At 36.2% G+C, this 24,992-nt stretch overlaps 1 protein-coding gene across 5 annotated transcripts; it reads right to left on the reverse strand.

Annotated features, from left to right (window-relative positions):
- Positions 1 to 637: 637 nt before the first annotated feature.
- UBA3 (ubiquitin like modifier activating enzyme 3) lies at positions 638 to 24,992 on the reverse strand. 5 transcript variants are annotated; one of them, XM_012473920.1, is made up of 18 exons: positions 24,938 to 24,992; positions 24,732 to 24,773; positions 22,442 to 22,562; positions 20,252 to 20,332; positions 16,631 to 16,713; positions 13,060 to 13,140; positions 9,116 to 9,159; positions 8,486 to 8,550; positions 8,023 to 8,178; positions 7,119 to 7,221; positions 6,857 to 6,970; positions 3,173 to 3,226; positions 2,695 to 2,731; positions 2,528 to 2,609; positions 2,093 to 2,193; positions 1,912 to 1,975; positions 1,763 to 1,817; positions 638 to 1,432 (listed from the first exon to the last, which is right to left on the reverse strand). In XM_012473920.1, the coding sequence occupies exons 1-18, from the start codon at positions 24,955 to 24,957 to the stop codon at positions 1,344 to 1,346; spliced, it is 1,392 nt and encodes a 463-aa protein (XP_012329343.1). In that variant the 5' UTR covers positions 24,958 to 24,992; the 3' UTR covers positions 638 to 1,343. The 5 variants fall into 5 exon arrangements, with proteins under 5 accessions (XP_012329343.1, XP_012329363.1, XP_012329348.1 ...); XM_012473940.1 differs by lacking the exon at positions 20,252 to 20,332; XM_012473925.2 differs by lacking the exon at positions 24,732 to 24,773 and having other exon boundaries at positions 24,938 to 24,972.

The raw sequence follows: 24,992 nt of genomic DNA on the forward strand, positions 1-24,992 counted from the left end.
GAGTCCACATAGGTTGGACAGTCCCCACACACATTAAATTCTGTAAATAAAAGCTACCTTTTGTTAAAAATTTGCTCTAATCAAACATACCAAATCTTGGGGAAAAAAAAATAAAAAACAAAAACATGGCCTGGCATGGTGGCTCACGCCTGTAATCCCAGTACTTTGGGAGGATGAGGCAGGTGGATCACCTGAGTTCATAAGTTCAAGACCATCCTGGTCAATCTGGTGAAACCCCATCTCTACTAAAAATACAAAAATTAGACCAGGCACAGTGACGGGCACCTGTAATCCCTTATTTGGGAGGCTGAGGCAGCAGAATCACTTGAACCCGGGAGGCAGAGGTTGCAGTAAGCTGAGATCGCACCATTGCACTCCAGCCTGGGCAACAAGAGCAAAACTCCATCACAAAAATAAAAAAAAAAAAGAAAAGAAAGAAACAAAAACATTATATTATTGATACAGCAAGTTAAATTAAACCAGTAAATTTTTACTATAGAAATCATTGCAGCAAAAGTATTATTTCGAGTGTATTGAAAATTTGATGTAATTCTGCTATACATTTAAAAATATTCCTATACTACCATGGAACTACTTATTACCCTTAATATGCTTTTAAAAATTTCAGTGAAAGAAGTACACAATATATGATTTTATTAATAAATAGTGCAAAAGCATCAGTGATAACTGTTCGAACATGAAAATTTTTAAACAGTCATGTTTTGGTGTTAATTTTGTGCATATTGGCCTCTATGGCACTACAAGTAAACAGATGAAAATATTGCCCATTTTCATGCACAAGTATTCAGCTATAACACCTTTTACAAATTATTATGGACAAGATAAATTCTGCAATAATTAATATTCATTTGAATGGCCACAATTAAATGAATATTAAATAAAGGAATAGCCTATGTTCAATATACTCCAGATGACAGACTGTAATATTTAATATTATTTAAAACTTAATTCTTTATTTTATTTAAAGGGACATCTTTTGTGTATCTGGGTGCTCAAATGAAAACTAGGAATGCATTCTTTGATCATAATAACAAAATTCACACAGAAGAGGGTGTGTGTTTCCATCTCTAAAAGAAGCAATACATTTTCTCATAATCTCTCTCTCCAGGTATCATTTCCCATATTATTAATGAAAATGCTTACAAGCACCAACACCAAAATCCCGTCTTCAAGGGAAAGTTACAAAGTTAAAAAACAGTGGTTCATTATATAAAAAAAGTCAAATCGAAGCAACGCTATTGCTAAAAATGACATCAATTAAACTTCTTAGCATCCACAAAGTATATTATTTCCATGAGTTTTCTATTATGTGCAGATTTTCCTTAAGAAGTAAAATGAAGTTTGAATAGTACAGTCTGCGGTGTGGTGACATCAGCAACCGCCAGTTCTTGTCCATCAACGAGCCCCAATTCTAAAACAGAAAAAATATAATTAAAACAAGCAAAAAAACCCAACAGAAAGGATAGTACACACGTACACAAACTATAGAGTATTATGATCTAGATAAACGTCAAAATCCAATCCTCTTTAATCAAAGTAACATTTGATTTCTTAGTGATTTTAAAATATTCTATTAAAAGAGCAATTTTTAAATTCTGTTAATATTTCTAAAGTTGTAAGTAATTATTACCTAACCATATACAAAGGCATTAAGAGGAAATCTAGAACAAGCACTGATTACTTTCACCAAAAAGAGAGAAAAGAAAGAAAACAATTAGTAAATACCCTTATTTAAAAATACCTTTCAATGTTTTGGAGAGATTTGGCCTTGTTCGTTCTTCAATAGAGGTTACCGACTAGAAAACAAAATTATTTTAATGCAAGGCAAATTAAAGTGAAATAAAACTTGATACGATTTTCTGAAAAAAATTAAAAATACACATTGATAACCTGTAAGTAAAGTGTTCTATTTTTTCCCTCTAGGGTGGCTGTGATGGCTGGAGATTTCATTTGCCTAAAGATAATCATGAGAGACAAGTATCAAACATCATTTTTATCCAAAGACTTTTTTTTAAGGTTTCAAAATCACAAAAATGATTTTTAAAACATAACAAAAATCTACAATACTTACAGAGAAGCACTATTGGTTAGATAATCCAAAACCTCCTGTAGTTTAGCTGATGGAGAAAACTGAATATTTTGAGGAAGCTGGCTACAGGCTGGGCAGTTTTCCTACACACATAAAGCACAACAAATTACAGCAGCACATGCACCAATACTAGTCTCTTTATGAACAATAAAATAAAAAATCAGTTTGTTTTATAATCATGCATATTTCCTATGAAAAACTCTTTATGCTTTAAAGCCTGCTTTTCATAATGGACCATCTCTTTTAAATTACTTTGCTATAGAGTTATTTATTTCAGGCTATAAAGCAGAAGATACATAATAAGTAGAGTTCTGGAAGTTAGAAAATGTATGGGCGACTTTTGTTCAAATCTCTAACCAATAATATTAAAAAAACCAAAATATGCATGATCAAAAATGTGTTCTTAACACTACTAACCTTTCTCTCTGCTTCAAATGTGTATGTATACAGCCCATCTACATCATTGAAAACCAGGTAATTATTCAAGGGAATGTATGCACTGTAATGAAAAAATGTTCATCTTTATATAACTGAACCAGGTCAAAACATGGATTTACATACATATAAAAAATAGAACCCATTACCTCGTGGCTATTTTAAAAACCTCAGTGGCACACACAGCTGAAAAAGGGAGAAAATAAAGGTGCTTTAACTCAATGGAAATTAGGCATGTTGAAAAGTCAGTTATAAATCAGAACAGATAAATTTACATTGGCTCTTCATTAAAAAATATATGCTCCAATTTTTAAAAACTAAGAAAGCAACAAATTTTATATTTGTTTTGTGTGATTCAAATAATAGAGTAACATTACATGTTTTTCTTGTTTATCAGATTAATGAACAGTCTGCTACAAATGGAACAAAAATGTCCCTTTACTGCAGAGAACTTAAGACATAATGTAAGACAAAAAATATACAAAGTTTAATAGCTGGTTCTTTTTTGACAGCTTAGTTGCAAAACCCACCCAAGAAGATACCAAATTCTTACAACATAAAAAGCTGCAGCAATGTCAAAAACCAAAGGAAGCAAAATAAAGTAAGTGATGGTCTTTTTTTCCTCACCTGCAATGACTGCATTTGTGGAAGCTACTGCAGGAATGATTCTTTTTACTACCCCTGAAAAAATAATAAATTAAAATATGGTCATTTCTTTTTTCTTTTTTTTCTTTTTACCAGTCATGTTAGCATACATCTTTTTTTTTTAAAAAGAGTTATCTTAAATTAGAAGGCATGATTATTAAATATCATTTTCTAAAAATTGACTTTTAGACTTTCAAGTAAGAAAATAAATGTAAACCATGAAACAATCTTCTTTCACATTCCCATCATTTTGTAGTATATTCAGAATCTTAAGCTATAGGAGCAAAGAAAACTCTCTCAAGTACTATATAAAGGTGAAATAATAACATTATAATAGTTAACAATTTAGAGTATTTATGTTCCAGGCACAATGTAAAGACTAAATAAGATATTATTTGATTTTCATAACATCCTCATGTTAATTTTATTATTCTAATTTTAAAAAATAAGAAAAGGGAGACTGAGAGAAATTTAATAATTTATCCATAGCTATATACTTAGCAAGAGGTGGAGTTGGTATATGAACACAGATATTAACTGACACACCATGAAGAATAAGTATTATCTAATTATTCCTATAACAGTTTCAGTCATTTGATTCACAAATATTCTCAACAAAAAGAAAGACTGCCCTTTATTATCTTTTACTCTACAACCTAGGCTACACAAAATATTAAATATGGTTCTCTACTTTCAACTCATCGTTTTTCACATCAGTATTCACATATTAGGAATAAACAAAGCCCTACCTTAAACGATTTTTTAAGTACAAAATAAAGATTCCATTTTACAACTGTATTTGAATTGTTCATTTTAGAAGACAAAAACTTCAGGAAAAGTGGCCATATTATCTCAGAGTATGAAGAAGCACTACAAGATGTGTTCTCAAGACTCCAAGTATAGGGAGATTTTAAAACTTTAGGAAGAAAGGCAAGTACCTAAGAAGACATGAAAGGAAGACATGAAAGAAAGACAGTTAAGGTTGGAAAGCTTTTTTAAAAAGTTGACTCTGACCATATCATTCTGTATAGTTTTGGAGAAGAGGAAATTTAAAAAGAGATAAACTGCATGCTGGTTAAACTGGAAGCTCTCCAGTGAACCACATGTAGCAAGATGTACTGAAAGGAGGAAGTGGTAGTCACAAACAGTGAAGAGTATAAGAATGTTCTTACCCAGTAAGAACATTGCCAAAATGATAAAGACTCCCCTCTTTCTCCAACCTCTGCCACTCGTACCCTTGCCCTTCGAGCTAAAAAGCTTGAGTGGGCAGAAAGGCAACTTGCTATTATACTAAGAACAAGGGGAAAAATCACAGAATAGATAGAACCACTGGCTTGGGCAACTTCACTTCCAATTCTGTTTCTGTACTCCTTGTTGAGGCCCTCATTCATCAGGCTAGAAAGTACACACCAAACCCCAGTAAAAGGTAAAGAAGGATGAATAAGACTACCTGTTAAAACGAGGAGTTTAGAGTCCCTGATTAGAACACACTGAATTCATTTGTGAATTCTAACAATTAGCAAACCTGTGTAATACATGTTCCAGACACCGTTCTAGATGTTGCACAAATCAGCAGTGAAAAAAGTATCTGCTCTTATAGAGCTTTCGTTTGGATAGGGGAGACAACACAAAAGTAAATACTTGGAACATCTCAGATATTGAAGAGGTCTATGAAGAAAATGACGCATGTGTTAGAGTGAGAATGATGGACCCAGTCCATTAGACAGAATGGTCAGGGAAGGCCTCCTTGGAGAGGTGATAATTTGAGCTGAAACTTAAACCATGAGAAAGATCCAGCCATGCAATGAACTAAGGAAAAAGCTGTTTGCAAACAGCAATGGCGATGGTCTTGGTCCTAGACAAAGGATGTAAGACAGTGTAAGTGTGAAATATTCTTTGCATAGGAGAATGAGGCTACCATTAATTAGTTCTGAGCAATTATAAAAAAAAAAATGGTGAACGGCTCAGAAGTCATTTTAGGTCGAATGATCAGGAAAACTGGTTAACCAGATCTCCTAACAGATGAGAAGCCAGGCTGAGGGGATCCAAGGAAACAGCATTCCAGGTGTACGAACTGGGGAGTATTAAGGCTCGAAGGTACAAATAAATTTGGTGTATTCAAGAAACACAAAGCAGGTCAGTGTAGGGTGAATGCAGGGGGCAACAAGGAGTGAATATAAATGCAATTTTAAAACGAGGCTACTAGAGTATCAGTATTTTAAAATGCTACTACAATATCATAAATACAAGGAAATAATCACAGGAGAAATGGCAGATTTTCAAAAAGAAGATAAAGTTCATTCTGGTGAACTTGGTAATGATCTTGGGCAAAATTCTAGAAAAAGTAAAGTGTAACAAGATTGGAAATATTCATCATTATGATTGAGCATGATTGGTTACTAGGCAAATCATGTTGGAGTAGCCTAATTTAACTACTATGACTAGCTTATCAACTCAGGAAAATGCAAAAGATAGTACACCTAGGCTTCAGTAGAGGATCTGGAAAGGTTTTTCATGACATCCTTGTGAACAAGATAAAGAAAAGCAAAGTACTCAAGAAGGTCTGCTGAACAGAATGAGATAAACCTAAAAGAGCCTGGCTAGAGGTATGACTCAGTGTCTTGTTCTTAGACAGTTTGGTCTTGTTAAAAATTTTAATCAACTATTTGAAAAAGAAATAAAGGATATAACTACCAAAACAACAGATGAAATAAAGCTAGAAACACCAGGTAAGTTGGCTTTCACCATGAGTAAAAGCTTCCTGAGGTCTCATCAGAAGCCATGCAGATGCTGGTATCATACTCGCACAGCCTGCAGAACCATGAGCAAAATAAACCTCTTTTCTTAATAAATTACCCAGTTTCAGATATTCCTTTATAGCAATGCAAAATGAACTAACAGAGTTAAAGGAACTAACTAGGGAGGTTTATGGCACTGATAAAAATTTGCCAAGGATGTGATCATTGTCCTCAGTGTATTAAAGGCTATTACTTAAAAGGAAATTAAATTGTATATGGTACTGGGACAATACTCAGACCAAACTGAAGACGAATTCTTTTCTTTTTTTTGAGATGGAGTTTTGCTCTTGTTGCCCAGGTTGGAGTGCAATGGTACAATCTTGGCTAACTGCAAACTCCACCTCCCGGGTTCAAGAGATTCTCCTGCCTAAGCTTCCCAAGTAGCTGGGATTGCAGGCATGCACCACCATGCCTGGCTAATTTTGTATTTTTAATGGAGACAGGGTTTTGCCATGTTGGTCAGACTGGTCTCGAACTCCTGACCTCAGGTGATCCGCCCACCTAAGCCTCCCAAAGTGCTGGGATTAGAGGTATGAGCCACTGAGCCCAACCTGAAGATGATTTCTGTTCAATTTACAGAATACTTGTCTAACAGTCCTGTCCAAATGTGAAATAGACTGTCTCCAAGAGGTGATGAATTCCATGGAAGATAAAGTAGACAGTTTCACGTAGATGACTGACAGCCTAAATAAGATTCAGTGATTTTATTAAATTCCCCCTAGCTAATAAGTAGTATGAATTACATGGTACCTTTACTGAACTTCAGGTGGATGGTACTGCCCAAACTCACTTATCAATTATTCTCCCAAAAGCATCCCCAGCCCTAAGTCGTCCCAACATCATAATTCATGACAATTCACTAACTTACCTTGAGTGAGTCTATATGTAACACCCCTAATATTATATTGTGATGCTCTCTCTAGGGATTTTTGGAAAATCCATTGTATATGTTCAGGATCATCTCCATCTAATGGAACACCTTCTGTTTTTTTTAAAAAAAAAAGAGAGAGAGGAGAGAAGACAGAAATATGTAATCACAAAACAATGTTTTTAATGAAATTATCCAAAGGAATAATACAGAAATAATGTGTATTTTATGTAATTCTAGATTATTAAATTAGATTTATTACCTCCAAAAGGCTGCTCCTTAGGCCACTGCAACATCCTTACATACTCAATACAGTGCTCTGGGAGCCTGGGCATAGATGCAATGGTGCACATGGGAAAATTAACCTAAAGTCATAGTTTATCCTTTTTAGTGAATTTGAAATGATGAATAATTTTAAAATGCAACTTCCAGTTATGATCTAGTTCGTTAACAGTTACATATAATTTGTTTCAACTCAAAACATTGTATACCATTAAAAATGCCTCTCAAACTAATATAGATCATCTGAGTCACTTCACTTAGGTTGATCTGCCTATAAAGATAAGTTTGCCCTACATTTACAAGGTATATGAAATTTAAGCTTTGTTAGACTATGAGAAGAAAAATGCAGAACAGATTCTCAGATATGAACCTTGTTATGTTTGCCTAATATTTAAGTATAAAACAAACCAAAAAAAAGCAAATTCAGAGTTAAATGAATCCCAAGTAAATACTCATAAAATTGTGTACATTTCGTATTCAAAATTGCAAGTGTTCTTTAAAGTGGGTATGTAAATCAAAAAGCTCCATCCTTGGAAAGATCATTCTCATCCCTGGTATCTGTGTTTCCCTGAAATAAATACAGGTGAAAACCACACAGATTACAGCTTGACATCAACATACAGCTTTGTAATTCTACTTGATACCTACTCCCCAAATAAAAAAATACAAAGTATGAAAACAGAATAGTATCGAAACAATGTACTTGGTTCATATCTTTCCTCAAATAGAGCAGAATTTCCTATTTTATTATCTTTCTTCTTAGCATAATTTAAAAAATATGGCTACCTCTAATTAAAAACCCTAAATATTGACTAGACTTAATAATTAATCCCTAATTCCATGCCAAGATACTATAAAAGAAATGCAGGTGTTCTTTTGATTACCTGTGGTGGATACAGTTCCAGCGTGCATTCGATACAAGCAGTCATTCCAGGCAGAATCACCCGGGCGTTTCCTTTAAAACCTTCTGTCCCTCCATCTATCAAAGGGATAATGGAGCTTGGATCTAAGACACCATCTTCGTAATTTAGAAGAGATATCTAGGAAAACAATTTGAAGGGCTTTACAGGAGAAAGGGATAAGAATTCAAAAAAAGAAGTATATTTTCAAGTAATCCTATGAGTCATTTGTGCTACTGAACACCAATGTATCAAATCAAGGGATTATAATACTAACAATTTGTGTCCTCACCTGTAAACCAATGACTGGCAATAAACAGTGAAGTATATATACTTAATTCAAAATTAAACTCTAATTTTTCAAAAATATGATATAAATTCTAATATTGGGGATGTCAAGCCCAGCAGCAAGAACTTTAGAGAACTATAACAACACTAAAGTCTTTACCAGCATGCCATTTATCCATCTTCTGGCTATGATAGAGTCCAGTCCACAGACAATAATATGAAATTCTACCAAAAAAAAAAAAAAAAAGGCAACTTTAGTTTTTAAATAGGCAGTTGCATGATGATTTTTCAATGTAGATTCATCAATTTCAACAAATGTACCACTCTGGTGCAGGATGCTGATTAGGAAGGTTGTGTGTTTGTGAGAACACAACTCAATGAGAACTCAAGTTTTCAAAAATTTTCTGCTCAACTTTGTTGTGAACATAAAACTGTCCTAAAAAAATTAAGTTTACTAATTAAAAAAAAAAGCAGCTGAACAAAATAATTTGCACTTTCTAAGAAACAAACAAAAAAACCACAAACACTTTTTATTGTAATCCCACATACGCTCTCAGAGCTCCTATTCCTTTACTCTTATTCAGGTCAGCATAGAAAATTGCAGCTAGTGGTGTCAGCTAAAACAATAGCATTCTCTTTTCAGCCTATCAGCAACCTTACTGAAAATCCAACAGTGAGAGAGCAAAGCAAGTGAAGAAATAGCCTTCAAATAGCTAGCAATATTCAAATAACTACCAACTAAAAAATTCTAAGGATCTAGTGAGAATTTAATTTCAAGTAAAAAACTTACGTCGATAGAAAGTGTCGTTAAAATCTTGAATCTTGTTGAAATGTCTGAATATAAGTAAAGGAACTTAAACAGCTAAGTTTTAATTTCTAAAATGAATTGAACAAAGCCATAAGGAACACACTCTGTGTATATTTAAAACAAGAAATAAGTAATCGATGTTCACATCAGTGGAATTCAAGGAATCTGACTAAATGAACACAACTCTTCTTTCTGACAAAACTTTTCTGTCATTCTTCTAACTACTGACTTTTTCTCATTCCTAAACCCCTATGTCATTATATTTATGCTTTTGGTGGAAGGTATACTTTCTACTTTACTTTGGTTTTCATATAAAAACATAAGCCCCAGGAAAGCAGAATGTGTGTGTCCTCAATTATCAGCCCCAAGAAGAGATGCAATAAATGTTTTAGTGAAGGAAAGATGCACATTATAGTTCCTATTTTGCTAAGTGATTTTGTTACTGTAAAACTCATTTTGTTTTTAACATATAGAAAATTTCAATAGCTTTTTCAGTTGGTAAAGATTTTACTTTTTTTTTTTTTTTTGTGGGGAGGAGACAAAGTGTAAATTTTTTCTACCTTTCTCATTTAACTCAGTTTTCAAGTTACCCTACCAAACTCTATTATTAGTCTTCCCATCCCTGGGCGCTGCAAAGGAAACTCCATTCAAAATTGACTGTGGGTGTGTCAATATAACATTTAACATTTTAATAGCACATGTGTGCAAAAAATTGTTTTATTTTTTCTAATGAATGGAGCAATTGTGTTTAATAATTTATAAATTATGCTACTTCTCTAAAGTTAACAGCCCACTAAAATTTTTTTAAAAGCAATACAGAGAAAAACGGAGCAATACAGGGAAAAATGGGACAATACGTGCTTCCTCTAGATTTTTAATTCTTGCCTACAAATAAAGCTATGAACATAAATTCTAGCCATTCAGACCTCTATTCCCTTTGAATGGTAGGCAAGCAGGAAACTCAAGCTACAGCTAGAAAGAGGTCAAAAAACAAACAATGCAAACATTGGAGGAATGGCAATCGGGGAATCAAGAGCCAGACCAAAAAATCTAATCTGGATTTCTATAAAATACCCAAAGTTTCCCAGACCCACATAATGGGGATAGACAAACAGTGTTCCCCACTCACCGACACCCACCGCGCACAAATCAATTCTTCCTTTTTCCCTACAGGGGCCTGTATTTGCATTTTTAAGTTCTTTATTATTTCAAAATAATAATATTTCACAGTAAGTTGCATAGATAATATAGATGAGTACCACATACCTTTCCCAGATACATCTTACGTAACTATAGTACAGTACCAAAACCATGAACGGAACAGTGGTACAATGTATGTTTACAGTTCTGTAATTTAAATACACATAGATTTGTGTAACCACCACCCCAGGCAACACACACAACTATTGTAACACAACAAAAATCTCTCTCTTGCCATGTCTTGTCATCATCACACGAATCCTCACCTCCATGCCTAGTCCCTGCTAACCACTAATCTGTGCTCCATCTCTGTTTTTTTTCTTCTTTCTTTCTGAGACAGGGTCTCACTCTGTCACCCAGGCTGGAGTGTAGTGGTACAATCAAAGCTCACTGCGGCCTCCACCTCCCGGGCTTACCTGATGCTCCTACCTCAGCCTCCCAAGCAGCTGGGACCACAGGCATGTGCCACCACGCCTGGCTAATTTTTTGAGTTTTTACAGAAACAGGGTCTCATATGTTGTCTAGGCTGGTCTTGAACAACTGGGCTCAAGTGATCCTCCCGCCTCTATAATTCTGTAATTCCAAGAATATTATATAAATAGAATCATGCAGTATAAGACCTTTTGAGACTGACTTTTTTTTTTTGTCTAATAGATGCGTAACAGTATCTCATGGTGGTCTTAGTTTGTCATCCTTTTTAGTAAAATATCTCTTCATATCTTTTGTCTATTTCCTAATTGAATTTTTTTACTATTGAGTTTTAAGAGTTCATTATATATTCTAGATATAAGTCCTCTGTCTGATGCTTTATAAGTATTTTCTCCAGTCTGTAGCTTGTCTTCATCCCCTCAGGAGGGTCTTTCATAGAGCAAGTTTTTAATTTTGATGAAGTCCAATATATCAATTTTTTTTCCTTTTATGGGTCATGCTTTTACAAAAAATTATTTTTTTAGAGATGACCTCTCAATACGTTGCCCAGGCTGGAATGCAGTGGCTATTCACAGTTTATGACCACAGCCTTCTATAGCTTCAAACTGCTAGTCTCTAGTGATTCTTCCACCTTAGCCTCCCGAGCAGCCAGTACTCGGTAGTGGCATGATAAAAGATCACTGCTGCCTCAGTGATCTGCACCACCATGCCCCACCTTTTATAGGTCTTGCTTTTGACATGGTCTAAGCACTCTCCACCAAAACCCTAAAGCTTTTTCGTTTTACCTTTTTTTGGGGGGGCTCTTTCTGAGATGGAGTCTTGCTCTGTCACCCAGGCTGGGGTGCAGTGGCACGATTTTGGCTTACTGCAACCTCTGCCTCCCAGGGTCAAGTGATTCTCCCACCTCAGCCTCCCAAATAGCTGGGATTACAGGCACACGCCACCACACCCAGCTAATTTTTGTACTCTTAGTAGAGATGGGTTTTAGCATCTTGGCGAGGCTGATCTTGAACTCCTAACCTCAAGTGATCCACCCACCTCGGCCTCCCAAAGTGCTGCAATTACAGGCATGAGCCACTATGCCTGGTCCATTTTACATTTTATATTTACACCTATAATCCATTTTGAGTTAATTTTGTATAAGATGTTTAGGTCAAAATTCATCATTTTGCCTATGGATATGGAATTGCTCCAGTACAATTTGTTGAAGACTATGATTCTTCCACTGAACTGTCTTGCACCTTTATCAAAAACAAATTGGCCATACTTACATGGGGCTATTTCTGGCTTTCCTATTCTATTCTAGTCATCTATGCATCCCTCTGATAATATCACTGAGTCTTGATTACTATAGCTATATAATAAGTCTAGAATTTGGATAGTGATTCCTCCCACTTTATTCTTTTTCAGAATTGTAGTAGGTATTCCTTTGCCTTTTTATATAAATTTTAGAAGAAGCTTGTCTATATCAACAATTTTGCTGGGATTTTAATAGAAACTACGGTATATATGTATACAAATTTAGGAAGAAATGACATCTTTACTATATTTAATCTTCCAGTCTTTGAAGATGGACTATCTCTGCATTTTACATTTTCTTTTATTTCTTTCATCAGCATTTTGTAGTTTTTCACTATATAAATCTCATACTTATCTTGTTAGTTTACATCTAAGTATTTATTTTGCTCTGTAAGTAGCTGTAAATGGCACTGTATTTTAAGTTATAGTTTTCACAAGTTCACTGACATGTTGATTTTGTATTCTGTGGAAATTTCTACATAGAAATCACATCTCCTGACTTTCTATAAAATACCACAGGTTCTCCAGATCTAAAATCAAACTACAGTGTAAATACTCCTTTTTAAAAACATATTTCTTGTAAAAATAAATTTACTCTGAGGTACCTTCCATTTGACTAATACTATATTGACTGTGTACTCTGTCTGCTACTATAAAGAAATAAAGATCAATTGGATTCAGCCTAGGAATTTACAATCTAGTAAAGGAGATATGTAATTGATACTGAAACTAAGGGCAATAATGCAAAAAAAGTAGATGATGAAACAGGCTTTATAAACTTAAGTTAAAAATTAGGGCCAAAAAAATATTTATATAACCATAAAGAAAAGACTGGATGAATAGAGAGCAAAATTTACCAGCAGTTATCTCAGTAACAAAGTTACTGCTGCTGATTTTTTTCCCTCTTGCTTATCTGTATTCTCTGTTACATATCTCTTCTATAATAAAGGGAAAAAGCTTTTAAAAATTAAGTAAGTTTCTTTTTGTCAAAAGGATACGGAACTACATTGCAATTAGGAACTCTGTCATTTAGAAATTCTGCAGCAACTTCAGCCTTAGGTCTTCCAACATCTTTAGGCCTACAGGAAAAATTATATTTAAATTATAATTCATACTATAGATCTACAGGATCTACACAATTTACTTTCAAATATAAAAATAAATTCACAGTGAGTTTACTTACAGGATGTTTAGAAGGAATATTTTTGCCTAAGTATTTGGATTTCAGTAATAACTTTTAGTAAACAGTCATTTAACCTTAAATGTCAATGCTTGCTGATGGTCCAAATTAACATGAGAAGTCTAATTAAGTATTTCTTTAATTAAGTGAAAATCTGAACAGTGTTCTTCCTCCCAGATAAAGCATAATAATGCTATGTTTCCTGGCCACTTCCCACTGTAAAAAATGATCCCACTCTCAGAGCTCACAAACTCATGGTGTTAATGACTCTGCAGGTCTTGGCTAAAATAAACACAATCAGATTCATCCTTGGGATGCAAGAACGGTCATTTATCCCTTCTTCCTCTGTGCTGATTAAGTAGCACACTTTGTGTCTCCTAAGAAGCTGCATGAAAAAATGAAAAAAAAAATCTCACTGGACACTATAAAAAATGAAAAAGAAAAGAAGCTGTAACCATGTTTTTAAAGAAGAATAATTCCAAAAGTGTCAGCTAAAATTGTAAATGTTACATGACTTTAAAGAAGTTGAACACATAAAGCCTCAAAAGGTCACTCTTAGACAATAACCACACATATAGACAGGAAAGGATATGAATTCCCTCCTCTAAGTTCTGTACAAATGGTATTTTCTTTCCTAGTATTTCCATATTCTTCTTAGAGAAATCACTCCATGTACATAATAAGAACAGTATTACATTTTTCATATTTGCTTGTTATATACATGTCTATCATACCCACTAGACTATTATCTGGATGAAAGTGACCATGTTCTTACTCTCTTCATACTCCTTCATATCTAGCGCAGAGTAAATGCTTTTAAAATAAATGGAAATAGGCTAGGCACGGTGGCTCATGCCTGTAATCCCAGCACTTTGGGAGGCTGAGGTGGGTGGATCACTAGAGGTTAGGAGTTCGAGACCAGCCTGGCCCATCTATAATAGTGAAACCCCATCTCTACTAAAAATACAAAAATTGGCTGGGCATGGTGGCACATGCCTGTAATCCCAGCTACTGGGGAGGTTGAGGCAGGAGAATTGCTTGAACCCAGGAAGGTGAAGTTGCAGTGAGCCAAGATTGTACCATTGCACTCCAGCCTGGACGAAGAAGTGAGACTCTGTCTCTAAATAAATAAATAAATAAACAAATGAATGAATGAATGAAAATAATAAATCAAGTATGCTTATTAGAAAAAATCTGGAATTTCAAAGAAAAACACTTTAGCAAGTCAATGTTTTTGGAGTGCAGTGGCGCAATCTCGGCTTACTGCAACCTCGGTCTCCCGGGTTCAAGCAATTCTCCTGTCTCAGCCACCCAAGCATAGCTGGGACTACAGGTATGAGCCACCATGCCCGGCTAATTTTTGTATTTTTAGTAGACATGGTGTTTCACCATGTTGGCCAGGCTGGTCTCGGACTCCTGGCCTCAAGTGATTCACCCACCTCATGCTCCCAAAGTGCTGTGATTACAGGAGTAAACCACCACGCCTGGCCAATTTTTCTTCTCTCCAATAGAGCACTGTTCTTTTTGGATTCAAAACTTTTGGTAAATGTTTTATCTTCACATTGTACTAACTTACATAGAAAAGACTGTTATAAATCAGAGAACTTAACTTCAGTATTACATTCAATGACTCTGCACACAGCAAACTCTTTAGGAATATACAAGGGACAAAGTAGACTTCTAAGATTCTTTTAAGTAATATATTCTATGTGCTTTCACAGTAGATCCCAAACAAAAGAACTCCTAGATGGTTTTTGGGAACAGTTTGTTAATTTAGCATTCCAGGATGAGAGATCAAATTGCTCCACCTCAATAAAATGGCCTTTCACACAACTCATCCTTGCAGGACACCCTGTCCAAATTAGTTAACCTTGAACACAAGCATCTACCCTGAGGTCACTGAGATTAAATGAAATGGTATGGATAGTTTAGAAGTGCTTGGTACGTATCATTACCTTCAATCATTTTAGCTACAAATTAAAGGGCATGGCCTGTATCAATAACCAATCAATTCAGTGGTATCTATTTCAGAGCATTCACAACTCAAAATTTGACACAGGCTGGAAAGGGCCCACAAACTTGCTATAGAGAAGGGAAATTTCAAAGGTTAAAAAACAAATAAAGCTTAAAAGTTAAACATAAAGGTCACACTGCAATTACAACATTTCATTAACTTAACCTAGTTTAATCCATCCTTCAGTCTCATTAAGTTTTTCCACAAAGGTAATGTACAAGTTTTATGCCTATCCAAAAACGTAATGTTGCCTTTTTTGCTAGCTGAACTTTATCCTATATACCCAGGACAATTTGAGCACTGTCAGTAACAGACACAAACTTACCTTACTAACTAGAGAGAGGAAAAAAGTCTTTATCTCTCCGTATCTGTATCCTTTGACTAACAAATACACACTTTTGCCTAAGCCACTCAAACCCTTCAATATTATATACTAAATTCATGAATGAACATTTCTTCATGTCTGGATACATGGCCTACTTCAGTTTTTTGGGTTTTTTGTTTTGTTTTGAGACAGGGTCTCACTCTGCTGCCCAGGCTAGAGTGCAGTGGCAGGAGTATGACTCACTGCAGCCTCGAGATCCTGGGCTCGAACAATCCTCCTACCTTAGCTTCCCATGCAGCTGGGACCACAGGGGCATACCACCATACCTGGCTAATTTGTTTTCCTTTTTTTGTAGAGAGGAGGTCTCCCTTTGTTGCCCAGGCTGGTCTGGATCTCTTAGGTTCAAGCAATCTCTTGCGTCAGCCTCCCCAAGTGTTGGGATTACAGGTGTGAGCCACCATGCTTGGCCTCTACTTCTGTTCTTAAACTCATCTTTAACAAACCACTCCTTGATGCTTTCTATATTCCATATATGTCTAAGGTAACTATCCCTCTTTGTTCCATTCCAATTGGTTTCGGTTTTTCTCTCCTCGACTTTCTATTTTCTTTCCCCGTGTAGAGAAAGCTCAAACTCCTGCACAATTTCATTGCTCCAGTCACCACTCAAACCTTGACTCACAAATCCCCGCTGATGTCTCACTAGGGCCTAAAACTCCAGCCACTATTCTCTACTGACATCAACTGGAGGAAGAGCTACCGTTCTTTCCTTTCTTCAGTGCACAGTCAACCTGAGGATATTCCCCAAAATCACATAAACCTTTGGAGGAGACTTCTTTGAAAAAACAAAAACATGTATTTGCTTACATAACTACTATCACCAAGATGCCCAAAAGTTTCTTGCAAAACTTTACCTAAAATGGGAGCAGTAGTTTTGTTTTTTAAAATAAAATTAGTATTATCCTCTCAGTCATTTTTAAAAATTATTAAACTGCAATGTATAAATGATTATCAGAGCTTAAAAAAAGAAAATCACTAAGATATTAAACTTACCTAAATAAAAACTGCCTATTTAGATTGGAAACATCTATAGTGTCCATATCTATAACATGAATCTGTCTAAAACCAGACAAGGCCTGTGGGAATAAAAACAATCCAATTAAGCAGAAGTTTCCTCACATTTAAAAATGTAATATTTGTTTTCAATGTAGTCTTAAGTCTACAAAGTCTCAGTAATAAATTCTGCATGATTCTATTCGATGGCTGAAAAAGAGTCTTGCAAGGTATATAAAATTCAGAGTTCTTTAACAGGTCAAAAGTGTACCACCAATCAGTTTCAAACAATCTATAATCAAAAGACAACAACTCAAAATTTCTACAGATTAAAACTGTTTTACATATATATATATAATCCGATAAACACATTTGTAAAATTTGTTGCTTTGCTGCTACTGATGGATACTTTAATTTTACTATGCCTGCTATTGTTTTTTTAAATATTGTTAAAAGCAATTTCTACAAGCTTTATCTTAGTTTACTTAACATTTAGCATGCCACAATTCAGAAATGGTAACTATTAAAAAACATGTATTATAAAAACACACACATAGATACACTGTATATGTAAAAGAAGTATCTTAAAAGATATTGAGTCAAGAGCAAGCAATTTAAAAAGTAAGGAAAGGCAAAAAACAAAAAACCTGTTAGTTTTCAATAATAATGCCATGCATTCTAACAGCACAACCACATTCAAATTTATCAGCAGATGCAAAAAAACTGAAAAAAAAAAAGTCTCAATAATTAATTATGCTTTTCTGGTCCTGGTCAGTTTACTTAGATGATCAAATAACTTGACAATAATTTCTCCATTTTTCTGTCTCCCTTTATACCAAGAAATCTTCAAGACTTATCCATAGGTGTGCTTTTTGACTATTCTCAAACTTCAGCCCCAACCACTCCACAGAAACTGCTCTTATCAAAATCAGCAATAACCTCCATGCTGCTAACTCCAATGACCAATTCTCAGTCTATCTGACCTTACCATTCTGAGGTATCAGGCGGGGTGGGTCACTTCCTCCACCCTAAAACATGTTCTACATTTGGTCACCACACTCATGAGAATTTGAACACTTTTTAAAAATTGGTTTCCAGTTCATTCAGTTTTCTTCCTACTTTACCGGCCAGAATTTGGAGCAGCCTTGTGCTTGGTTCTGGTGATCTCAGACCATCTAGCAGACATCTCAGACTTAATAGTTTCCAAAACAAAACTTGAGCACCCTTGCTCACCACTACAACCAAATGTTCTTTTCCAGATCTTCCTCATCGCAATTAACTCCATCTTTCCAGGTCCTCCCTCAGACTAAAAACCTTGTTGTATCATCCCTGATTCCTCTCTTTCTCTCATAGCACACCACCAATCCATCAGCTAAACCTGTTGATTCCATCTTCAAAATATATCCATAATCTGACCACCTGTCACCACCTCCAATGCTACCATCCTGTTCCAAGTCACCGTTGTCTCCTGTCTAGAGGACTGTAATATTCTTCTAATTAATCTCTCTCTTTCTTCCCCCACCCTGCTTTTCCCTTAGTCTATTCTCAATGCATCAGTCTCAGTGATCTAGGTGAAAAGTCAGTCAAGTCTCTCACTGCATAACTCTCTACAATGACTTCATGACTCAGGGTAAAACCAGAGTACTTACAGTAATCTCCAAGGTCTTTTGTGATATTCATTCCAAGCCCCTCCATCTCCCATTATCTCTCTGATATGCTCTCCAAAAATGCTCCCACAACCCACTTCTGCTTTAGCCAGAATGGCCTCCTTGCAGTCCTTAAACAAACAAGAAAGCTCCACTTCACATCTTTGTACCTGCTATTCTCTCTAACAAGAATGTTCTTTCTACAGATATCTGTATGGCTCATTTGCTCACCTTGGTACTCAAATAGCACCTTTTTGTAAACCCTTTCCCTTCACATCATTTGACATACTATATACTTACTTCTTCATTCAACTAAAATGTGAGCCCCACAAAGCAAACCCTCTCTATGTTTGTTCAATACTGTATCTTTAGCATCTAAAATGGTGCTCGGCATATGGGGGAGGAGGCTCAATAAATATTTGCTCAACCAATAGTAGTATCATATTCTTTTTTGGTTAGAATGAGCCTTTGGGGGGCTTACAATGAATTAAATAAGCAAAATAATGAGTAAATTGAAAACCCTTAGTTTTCTTCTTTTGTGTAAAGGGTTATTATAATGTAATAAATAACAGAGCCTCTCCTTAAAAGTTGCTTGGTGACTAATCTTCAGATCTAATCTTCAATTATTTTACACTTAAAATTAGTTAGTATCACATTTGCAAATAATGGCTTCAAAATTTAATAAGCTTTAGGTAACTTGTACATTTATAATACCTAACAAAAACCAATGCCCATCCTCCATAAACCCTTTCCTTCTGTAAGTCTTTGGTTCTCACACTGCTAGAGTGTTTATGTTTGATAAGGTACTGTCATTTTGGCATCCTATCAAAGCGTACATCATACATACTGCTATTTATTTCATGAGAGATTTATCTCCCCAGTGAAATTTCAGATTCACTGAAGACAGAGACCATGATCACACATAATCCCCACAGAACCCAGGAAGGCATTAAATACAGTGAAATATATTTAAGGTTTTACAACTTTACTCAAGTGACATTAGTGTTTTTAGCAAAATTAATGTGGCTAGGTTTATATTTAAACTTTAACCTCTTTGGCCAATTATTTGGGTACTCCATCTGTCTGTGACCTGCTTTATTTTCTAAAGAGTCTATTCTAGCATTTCCACTTTTCTACACAGCAATGAGAAGCCTAGCATACAATTAACCCTAAAACAATTCTCTCTCTACTCATTTTTGTTAAATAAACTCATGAAGATTTATAAAAAGTTACTTTGTGATTAGAAAAAGTCAAGGAAACCAATTAATTAAATCAAATTATATATTTAACTTGACTTATTTCCAAATTTAAGGAAATAAGTTCAGTAAAGGTTTAGCTTTCCCAAATCTTAGGAGTCCATGATCGTCTTATGAGGTCATATAATGATCTAATGGTTCACTGAAAAAGAACACTGAACTAAGAGTTGACGACCTAAATTATATTCCAGGCATATCACTATAATCCAGAAAAACTTCGGCAAGTCAGTCAACATCTCTAAACCTCAAAGTCTCCCTCTATATAAAATGGAGCAATGCCTTACCTGCCTAGCTGGGTTATTTGGGGAAGCAAAAGAAATAATAAATTATTTGAAACTATACATTAAAATATGAATTACCAGTTTTGTTATTTACTTCACTGAGGTTAGGAGCGTTTCACCAGAGGACATGCCAAAATTTGTTTAGTAAAGATCAGAGAAGAAAATGGAAGTAAGAAATTCTATCAATGATTTTATAGCTGAGAGCTTTAGAGTTAAAAAAATTCCAAAGTTCTATCATCATTTTAATCACTGGAAGTTGATGTGCTAAACTTATCTAACAAAGGCTCAAGAGAAAAAGTTAACAGTCACAAGAAATTTCCTAGTATGACAGATAAGCAAGGTTTACTTATCACAAAAAAGAAAATAATATGTATTTTATATATATATAAATGTGTATATATATATATATGTATATATATATATGTGCGTATATATTACCAGATTTTTCAGGAGCTCACATCCTAAGCCGCCAGCTCCAATGACTAGAACTTTACAAGTATCTAACAAGAACTGGAGAGACTGTAAAGAATGGAAAGGCATATTAAAAGCTGGGTAATAACCACAAGGACTGTCAATAAAGCAACAAACTTTAAAACAGTTTCTGATGTTTCCATGAAAAAATGCAATTAGGATAAAGAGAAGACTTTGTATTTGATCAATTATTTTAAATGTATGAATTCTTATCGAACCAGAAATTCTAAAACTCTAATGATTTCAGAAAGTTTCAATGTTAGTTTTATTTTCTGAGATGGAGTCTTGCTCTTGTCGCACAGGCTGGAGTGCAGTGATGCGATCTTGGCTCACTGCAACCTCTGCCTCCTGGGTTCAAGCAATTCTCCTACCTCAGCTACTTGAGTAACTGGGATTACAGGCATGAACCACCACACTCATCCAATTTTTGTATTTTTAGTAGAGACGGGGGTTTCACCATGTTGGCCAGGCTGGTCTCAAACTCCTGACCTCAGGTGATCTGTCCGCCTCGCCCTTCCAAAGTCCTGGGATTACAGGCATGAGCCACCATGTCTGGCTGCTAATGTTTTTAAATTGCCTTTTATTGTATGAAATTAAAAGACTTTTTTAACAAGGAAAACTATCTTTAGTTTGCTTTTCAATTTTTGAAAAGGAATAGAAAACATCAAATTCAGTTAGTTATTTAACTGACTTCCTAAAAATGTAAGTTTAAAAATTTTAAAAACAGGATTAAACACTACCCAAGGTGCTTAAAGGACTAAAAAAACAAGGTAAGAAGAGTAACAGTTGCTTTTTTTCTTTTCTTTTTGAGACAGGGTCTCACTGTGTCACCCAGGCTGGAGTGCAGTGGCATGATCAGAGCTCCCTGCAGCCTCTACCTCCAGATGCCCTCAAGCAATCCTCCCACCTCAGCCTCCTGAGTACCTGAAACCAAAGACATGTATCACTATGCCCAGCTCATTTTTTTTTAAAGAGATGGGTTCTCCCTATGTTGCCTAGGGTGGTCTGAACTCTTGGGCTCAAGTGATCCTCCCGCCTTGGCATCCCAAAGTTTTGGGATTACAGGCATGAGCCACCTTGCCTGGCCAATAGTTCCTTTTGAATAAAGTGAGTGAAACTCACAAAACACGAGATAACAGGAAAACACAAATACAAGTCTTAGAAAATTTCTCAACAGCAAAAATAAAATCATTTAACAGAAGTAACAATTTAAAATTTTTTTTTGTTGTTGCCCAGGCTGGAGTGCAATGGCGTGATCTCAGCTCACCGCTGCCTCAGCCTCCCAAGTAGCTGGGATTACAGGCATGTGCCACCACACCTGGCTAATTTTGTATTTTTAGTAGAGACAGGATTTCACCATGTTGTGCAGGATGGTCTCGATCTCCTGACCTCATGATCTGCTCGCCTTGGCCTCCCAAAGTGCTGGGATTACAGGCGTGAGCCACTGCGCCCGGCCTTTTGTTTTTTAAATACTTTCAATTCTGCCCAACATTAAAGGAGAAATTTATTCAGATGAGACGCTAGGCCAAACCCAGAGTGTGCACATTAATTTACAGAAGTAGCACAATATTTCTGTTTCAAAATATTATCTTTTTGTAAATACAAAAGGATATAAATATATGCTATACTTTTCCTACCTTGTAATAAAAAGTCAGTCACATATAATTGAACACTTGCCTTAAGTCAGACACTATCGGTCCAAAATTCTACGCCTCTATTATTTAGTACTCACATGATTCTTAACATGCAACTAATTATACTCAATGCTAAGATGTTCATTCCAACCAAATTTCAAAATTTAAATAAGTACATCTATATTCCTATCAAAATTAATTTCTCATGGTAGTACTACAAAAGGGAAGTATGTTTCAGAGAGCATTTTAAACTAGAATTTTAAGTATAACTTAAAATTTTACATAAGGTCATATTTTTCTATTGAAAAATTTTAACTTATATTACATGAGAAATGTGAAGACTCAAATGGTCATTCAAACAAAATCAGTTGTGAATATTCAAATTCATATTTTAAAAAAATTTAGTTTCACAAAACAATTTTATTAGTATTTTCATTATAAGAGCAAATTAAAAAGGAAGCATTCTATTATTTTTGAAACATAAAACTATTAGAGCAGTTATTTAAAAATAAATGTTTCTCACTTCAGTGCTCGGTTCGAAATCAGGGTGTGTGAAGGGTCCAGATCGCTCGAGGAACTTCTTTACATGGTTCCAGCGACCTTCCCAGTCTCCAGTCTCCCCACACCCACCATCAACAGCCATTCTGCACAGAACACAGTAAATTCAGCTGCAAACATCAGTATGAAAAAAACCACACCTACAACTACTATGGTAACCCCAAATGAAAAGGTAATCACATCACACCTGCTCAAATAAAAAGGGAAATATTCAATGTGGTTATGTTCATGCTTTGAAATTTTTTCTTGCCCATTATACAATTGATTTAAAGTTAAGAACTGCACGTTTCTATTTTTATTTCACCCACTGGATGAAATGAATCAGTCTATATGTTTTTGGTTTCCTAACGCAATCCAAGGTCCAACTTAGGATATTGGTCTATCCGTTAGAAATGGACTTCTCTACATTTGGTATTTACAAAACCAAAAATCACTGCAAACTTCCTCAGTCTGTTGCTTCAACACATTTGCATTAGGAAACATGAGATACAATAGAGAATAAAAGTCAACTTCCAGAATTCTGATGCTTCAAATTTAATACTTCTTATGTGCCCTTTCCAAGTTTGAAAGGTGTAATCTAAAAATTATTTTTGATGAGTGGAATTTTCACACACTTTTCTCAGAAAGAGAGGTTCTAATATTCTCTTTTCTTTTCTTTTTTTGTTTTTTCTTTGAGACAGTCTCCCTGAATTGCCCAGGCTGGAGTGCAGTGGCGCGATAGAAGCTCACTGCAGCCTTGCCCTCCTGGGCTCAAGCCATTCCCCTGCCTCAGCCTCCCAAGTAGCTGGGCCTACAGGCACGTACCACTATACCCAGCTAATTTTTGTATTTTTAGTAGAGATGGGTTTCACCATGTTGCCCAGGCTGATCTGGAACTCCTGAGCTCAAGTAATCTGCCTGCCTAGGCCTCCCAAAGTGCTGGGATTACAGAAGTGAGCCACAGTACCTGGCAGAGGTCCTACTTTTTAAAAGAATCTCTTAAAACTGTGAGGCGGTTTTTACTGCCACTAAACACAAGAAGTATTAGGTTACAATTATGCCACAGATAGGCATCTAGAAACCCTTTAGAACACACAACAGAATAAGGTGGGACTCCTCTACAAAATGCATCTCTTTTATACTTAATGCAAGATTCACGTTTGCTTGTGATTATTTTAAATTTTCTAACCTCCTATAACCCCACACTTTGTACTTGCAAATATATTTGTAATATCCAATTTCTACAAAAGGGACCAAGAAGTATTGCCTAGCAATAAAAACCGCAGGTTTAGATGTCAAGAGTTGTGCTGGGTTCCACAATTAACCGCACTGTGACCTTGAGTAGATTTCTTAATGGCCATAAACCTCCTCTGTAGGCCGTTCATAGCTACTTCTTTAGGCCATGAGGCTAGAAGTAATCACATAGAGGACTCAGTACAATATATGGCATACGGTAAGCAAAGTTTAACTGTGATTTCACGTAAAAGGAGGAGGGAAATAAAAGGCAGGAAAGAATGTGAAATTAAGTTTGCCATTCCAGTCCTCTCGCAGTTGAAATTCAACTGTCTGAAGGACATACCTAAAGACTAAAGCTGCTACTGGGAACTGGCACGGAAATTACAAACTCACCATACCCAATGCAAGTTTCCCTGCCCAAGCAGGGAGGGGAGTAAATTATGTGGCACTGGCCAGGTTAGAAAACACTTTGATTAAATCTGTCTCACCAGCATAGAACTACGCATCTGAAATGGGAAAAACAGGCTGTTTGAGGTCAACCTCTTTTAAGAGCCAATTATTCTGCCAAAATGACTGGAGTGCTTAGTACAATATCTGACACGTAGAGTTATCATTAAAAGTTTGCAATTAGTACTACTGTCTCAGTGTTTGCAAAAGGCCACAAAACGGTCTTGTGTCCTTTTCCTGTGTGTTTAAGGTAGATTCCCTTTTCACAGGGTCACGGCTCTGACAATTTGGGATGGAGAAAGAGGAGTGCACAAGGCTCCTTCCTCAAGACCTTTACGTCAAGTGCCCCGGAGGGCCCCTGCAGGAGCTGAGGCGGTGTAGCCCGGCCCCGACGCCCGCACTGGGCAGAAACCGGGAACGGCCTGCCAGGCCCCCAGGACTGCGGGACGGGGGTCAGGGGATGAGGCCGCGCGGCCTGCGCTCCGGGTGTCCCTCTCCCAGCCCCCCGGGCCCGCTGCGGCTGGTCCCCTAGACCTGGGGTTGGGGGAGGCGGGGGTCCCCGAAGAGGACCCCGGCCTCCCGGCAGCACTAACTTCTCAGCCAGCAGCTCCTCTATTCTCCTTCTTTTCTTCTCCCTAAAAGAAAGAGAGAATAAAAGAAGGGTCAGCATCACGCTACACACTGGGCGCCGCGAGGGGATGCGAGGGCGAGGGGACGGGGCGGGGGGTGGGGGGACCCCAGGTGGCGGCGGCAACCGCCCACCGCCGCGCTCTCTCACAACCCAGCCCCTGGTACTTACGGCTCCTCGCCATCCGCCATATTGTTCTCCGCCTCTTCCCAGGTGCCCTAGCGGC

The sequence above is a fragment of the Aotus nancymaae genome, unplaced genomic scaffold (genome assembly GCF_030222135.1).
Source record: "Aotus nancymaae isolate 86718 unplaced genomic scaffold, 86718_ANA_hifiasm-v0.15.2.pri h1tg000046l, whole genome shotgun sequence".
Classification (NCBI taxonomy): Eukaryota; Metazoa; Chordata; class Mammalia; order Primates; family Aotidae; genus Aotus; species Aotus nancymaae.

Coding starts and splice junctions, on each gene's coding strand:
- UBA3 (XM_012473920.1), bottom strand. CDS start 24,957: ATGGCGGATGGCGAGGAGCC. Junction 7,222..8,022: donor TGGAACTGTATCCACCACAG/GTAATCAAAAGA, acceptor CTATGACTTTAG/GTTAATTTTCCCATGTGCAC. Junction 1,818..1,911: donor ATAGAACACTTTACTTACAG/GTTATCAATGTG, acceptor TTTGTTTTCTAG/TCGGTAACCTCTATTGAAGA.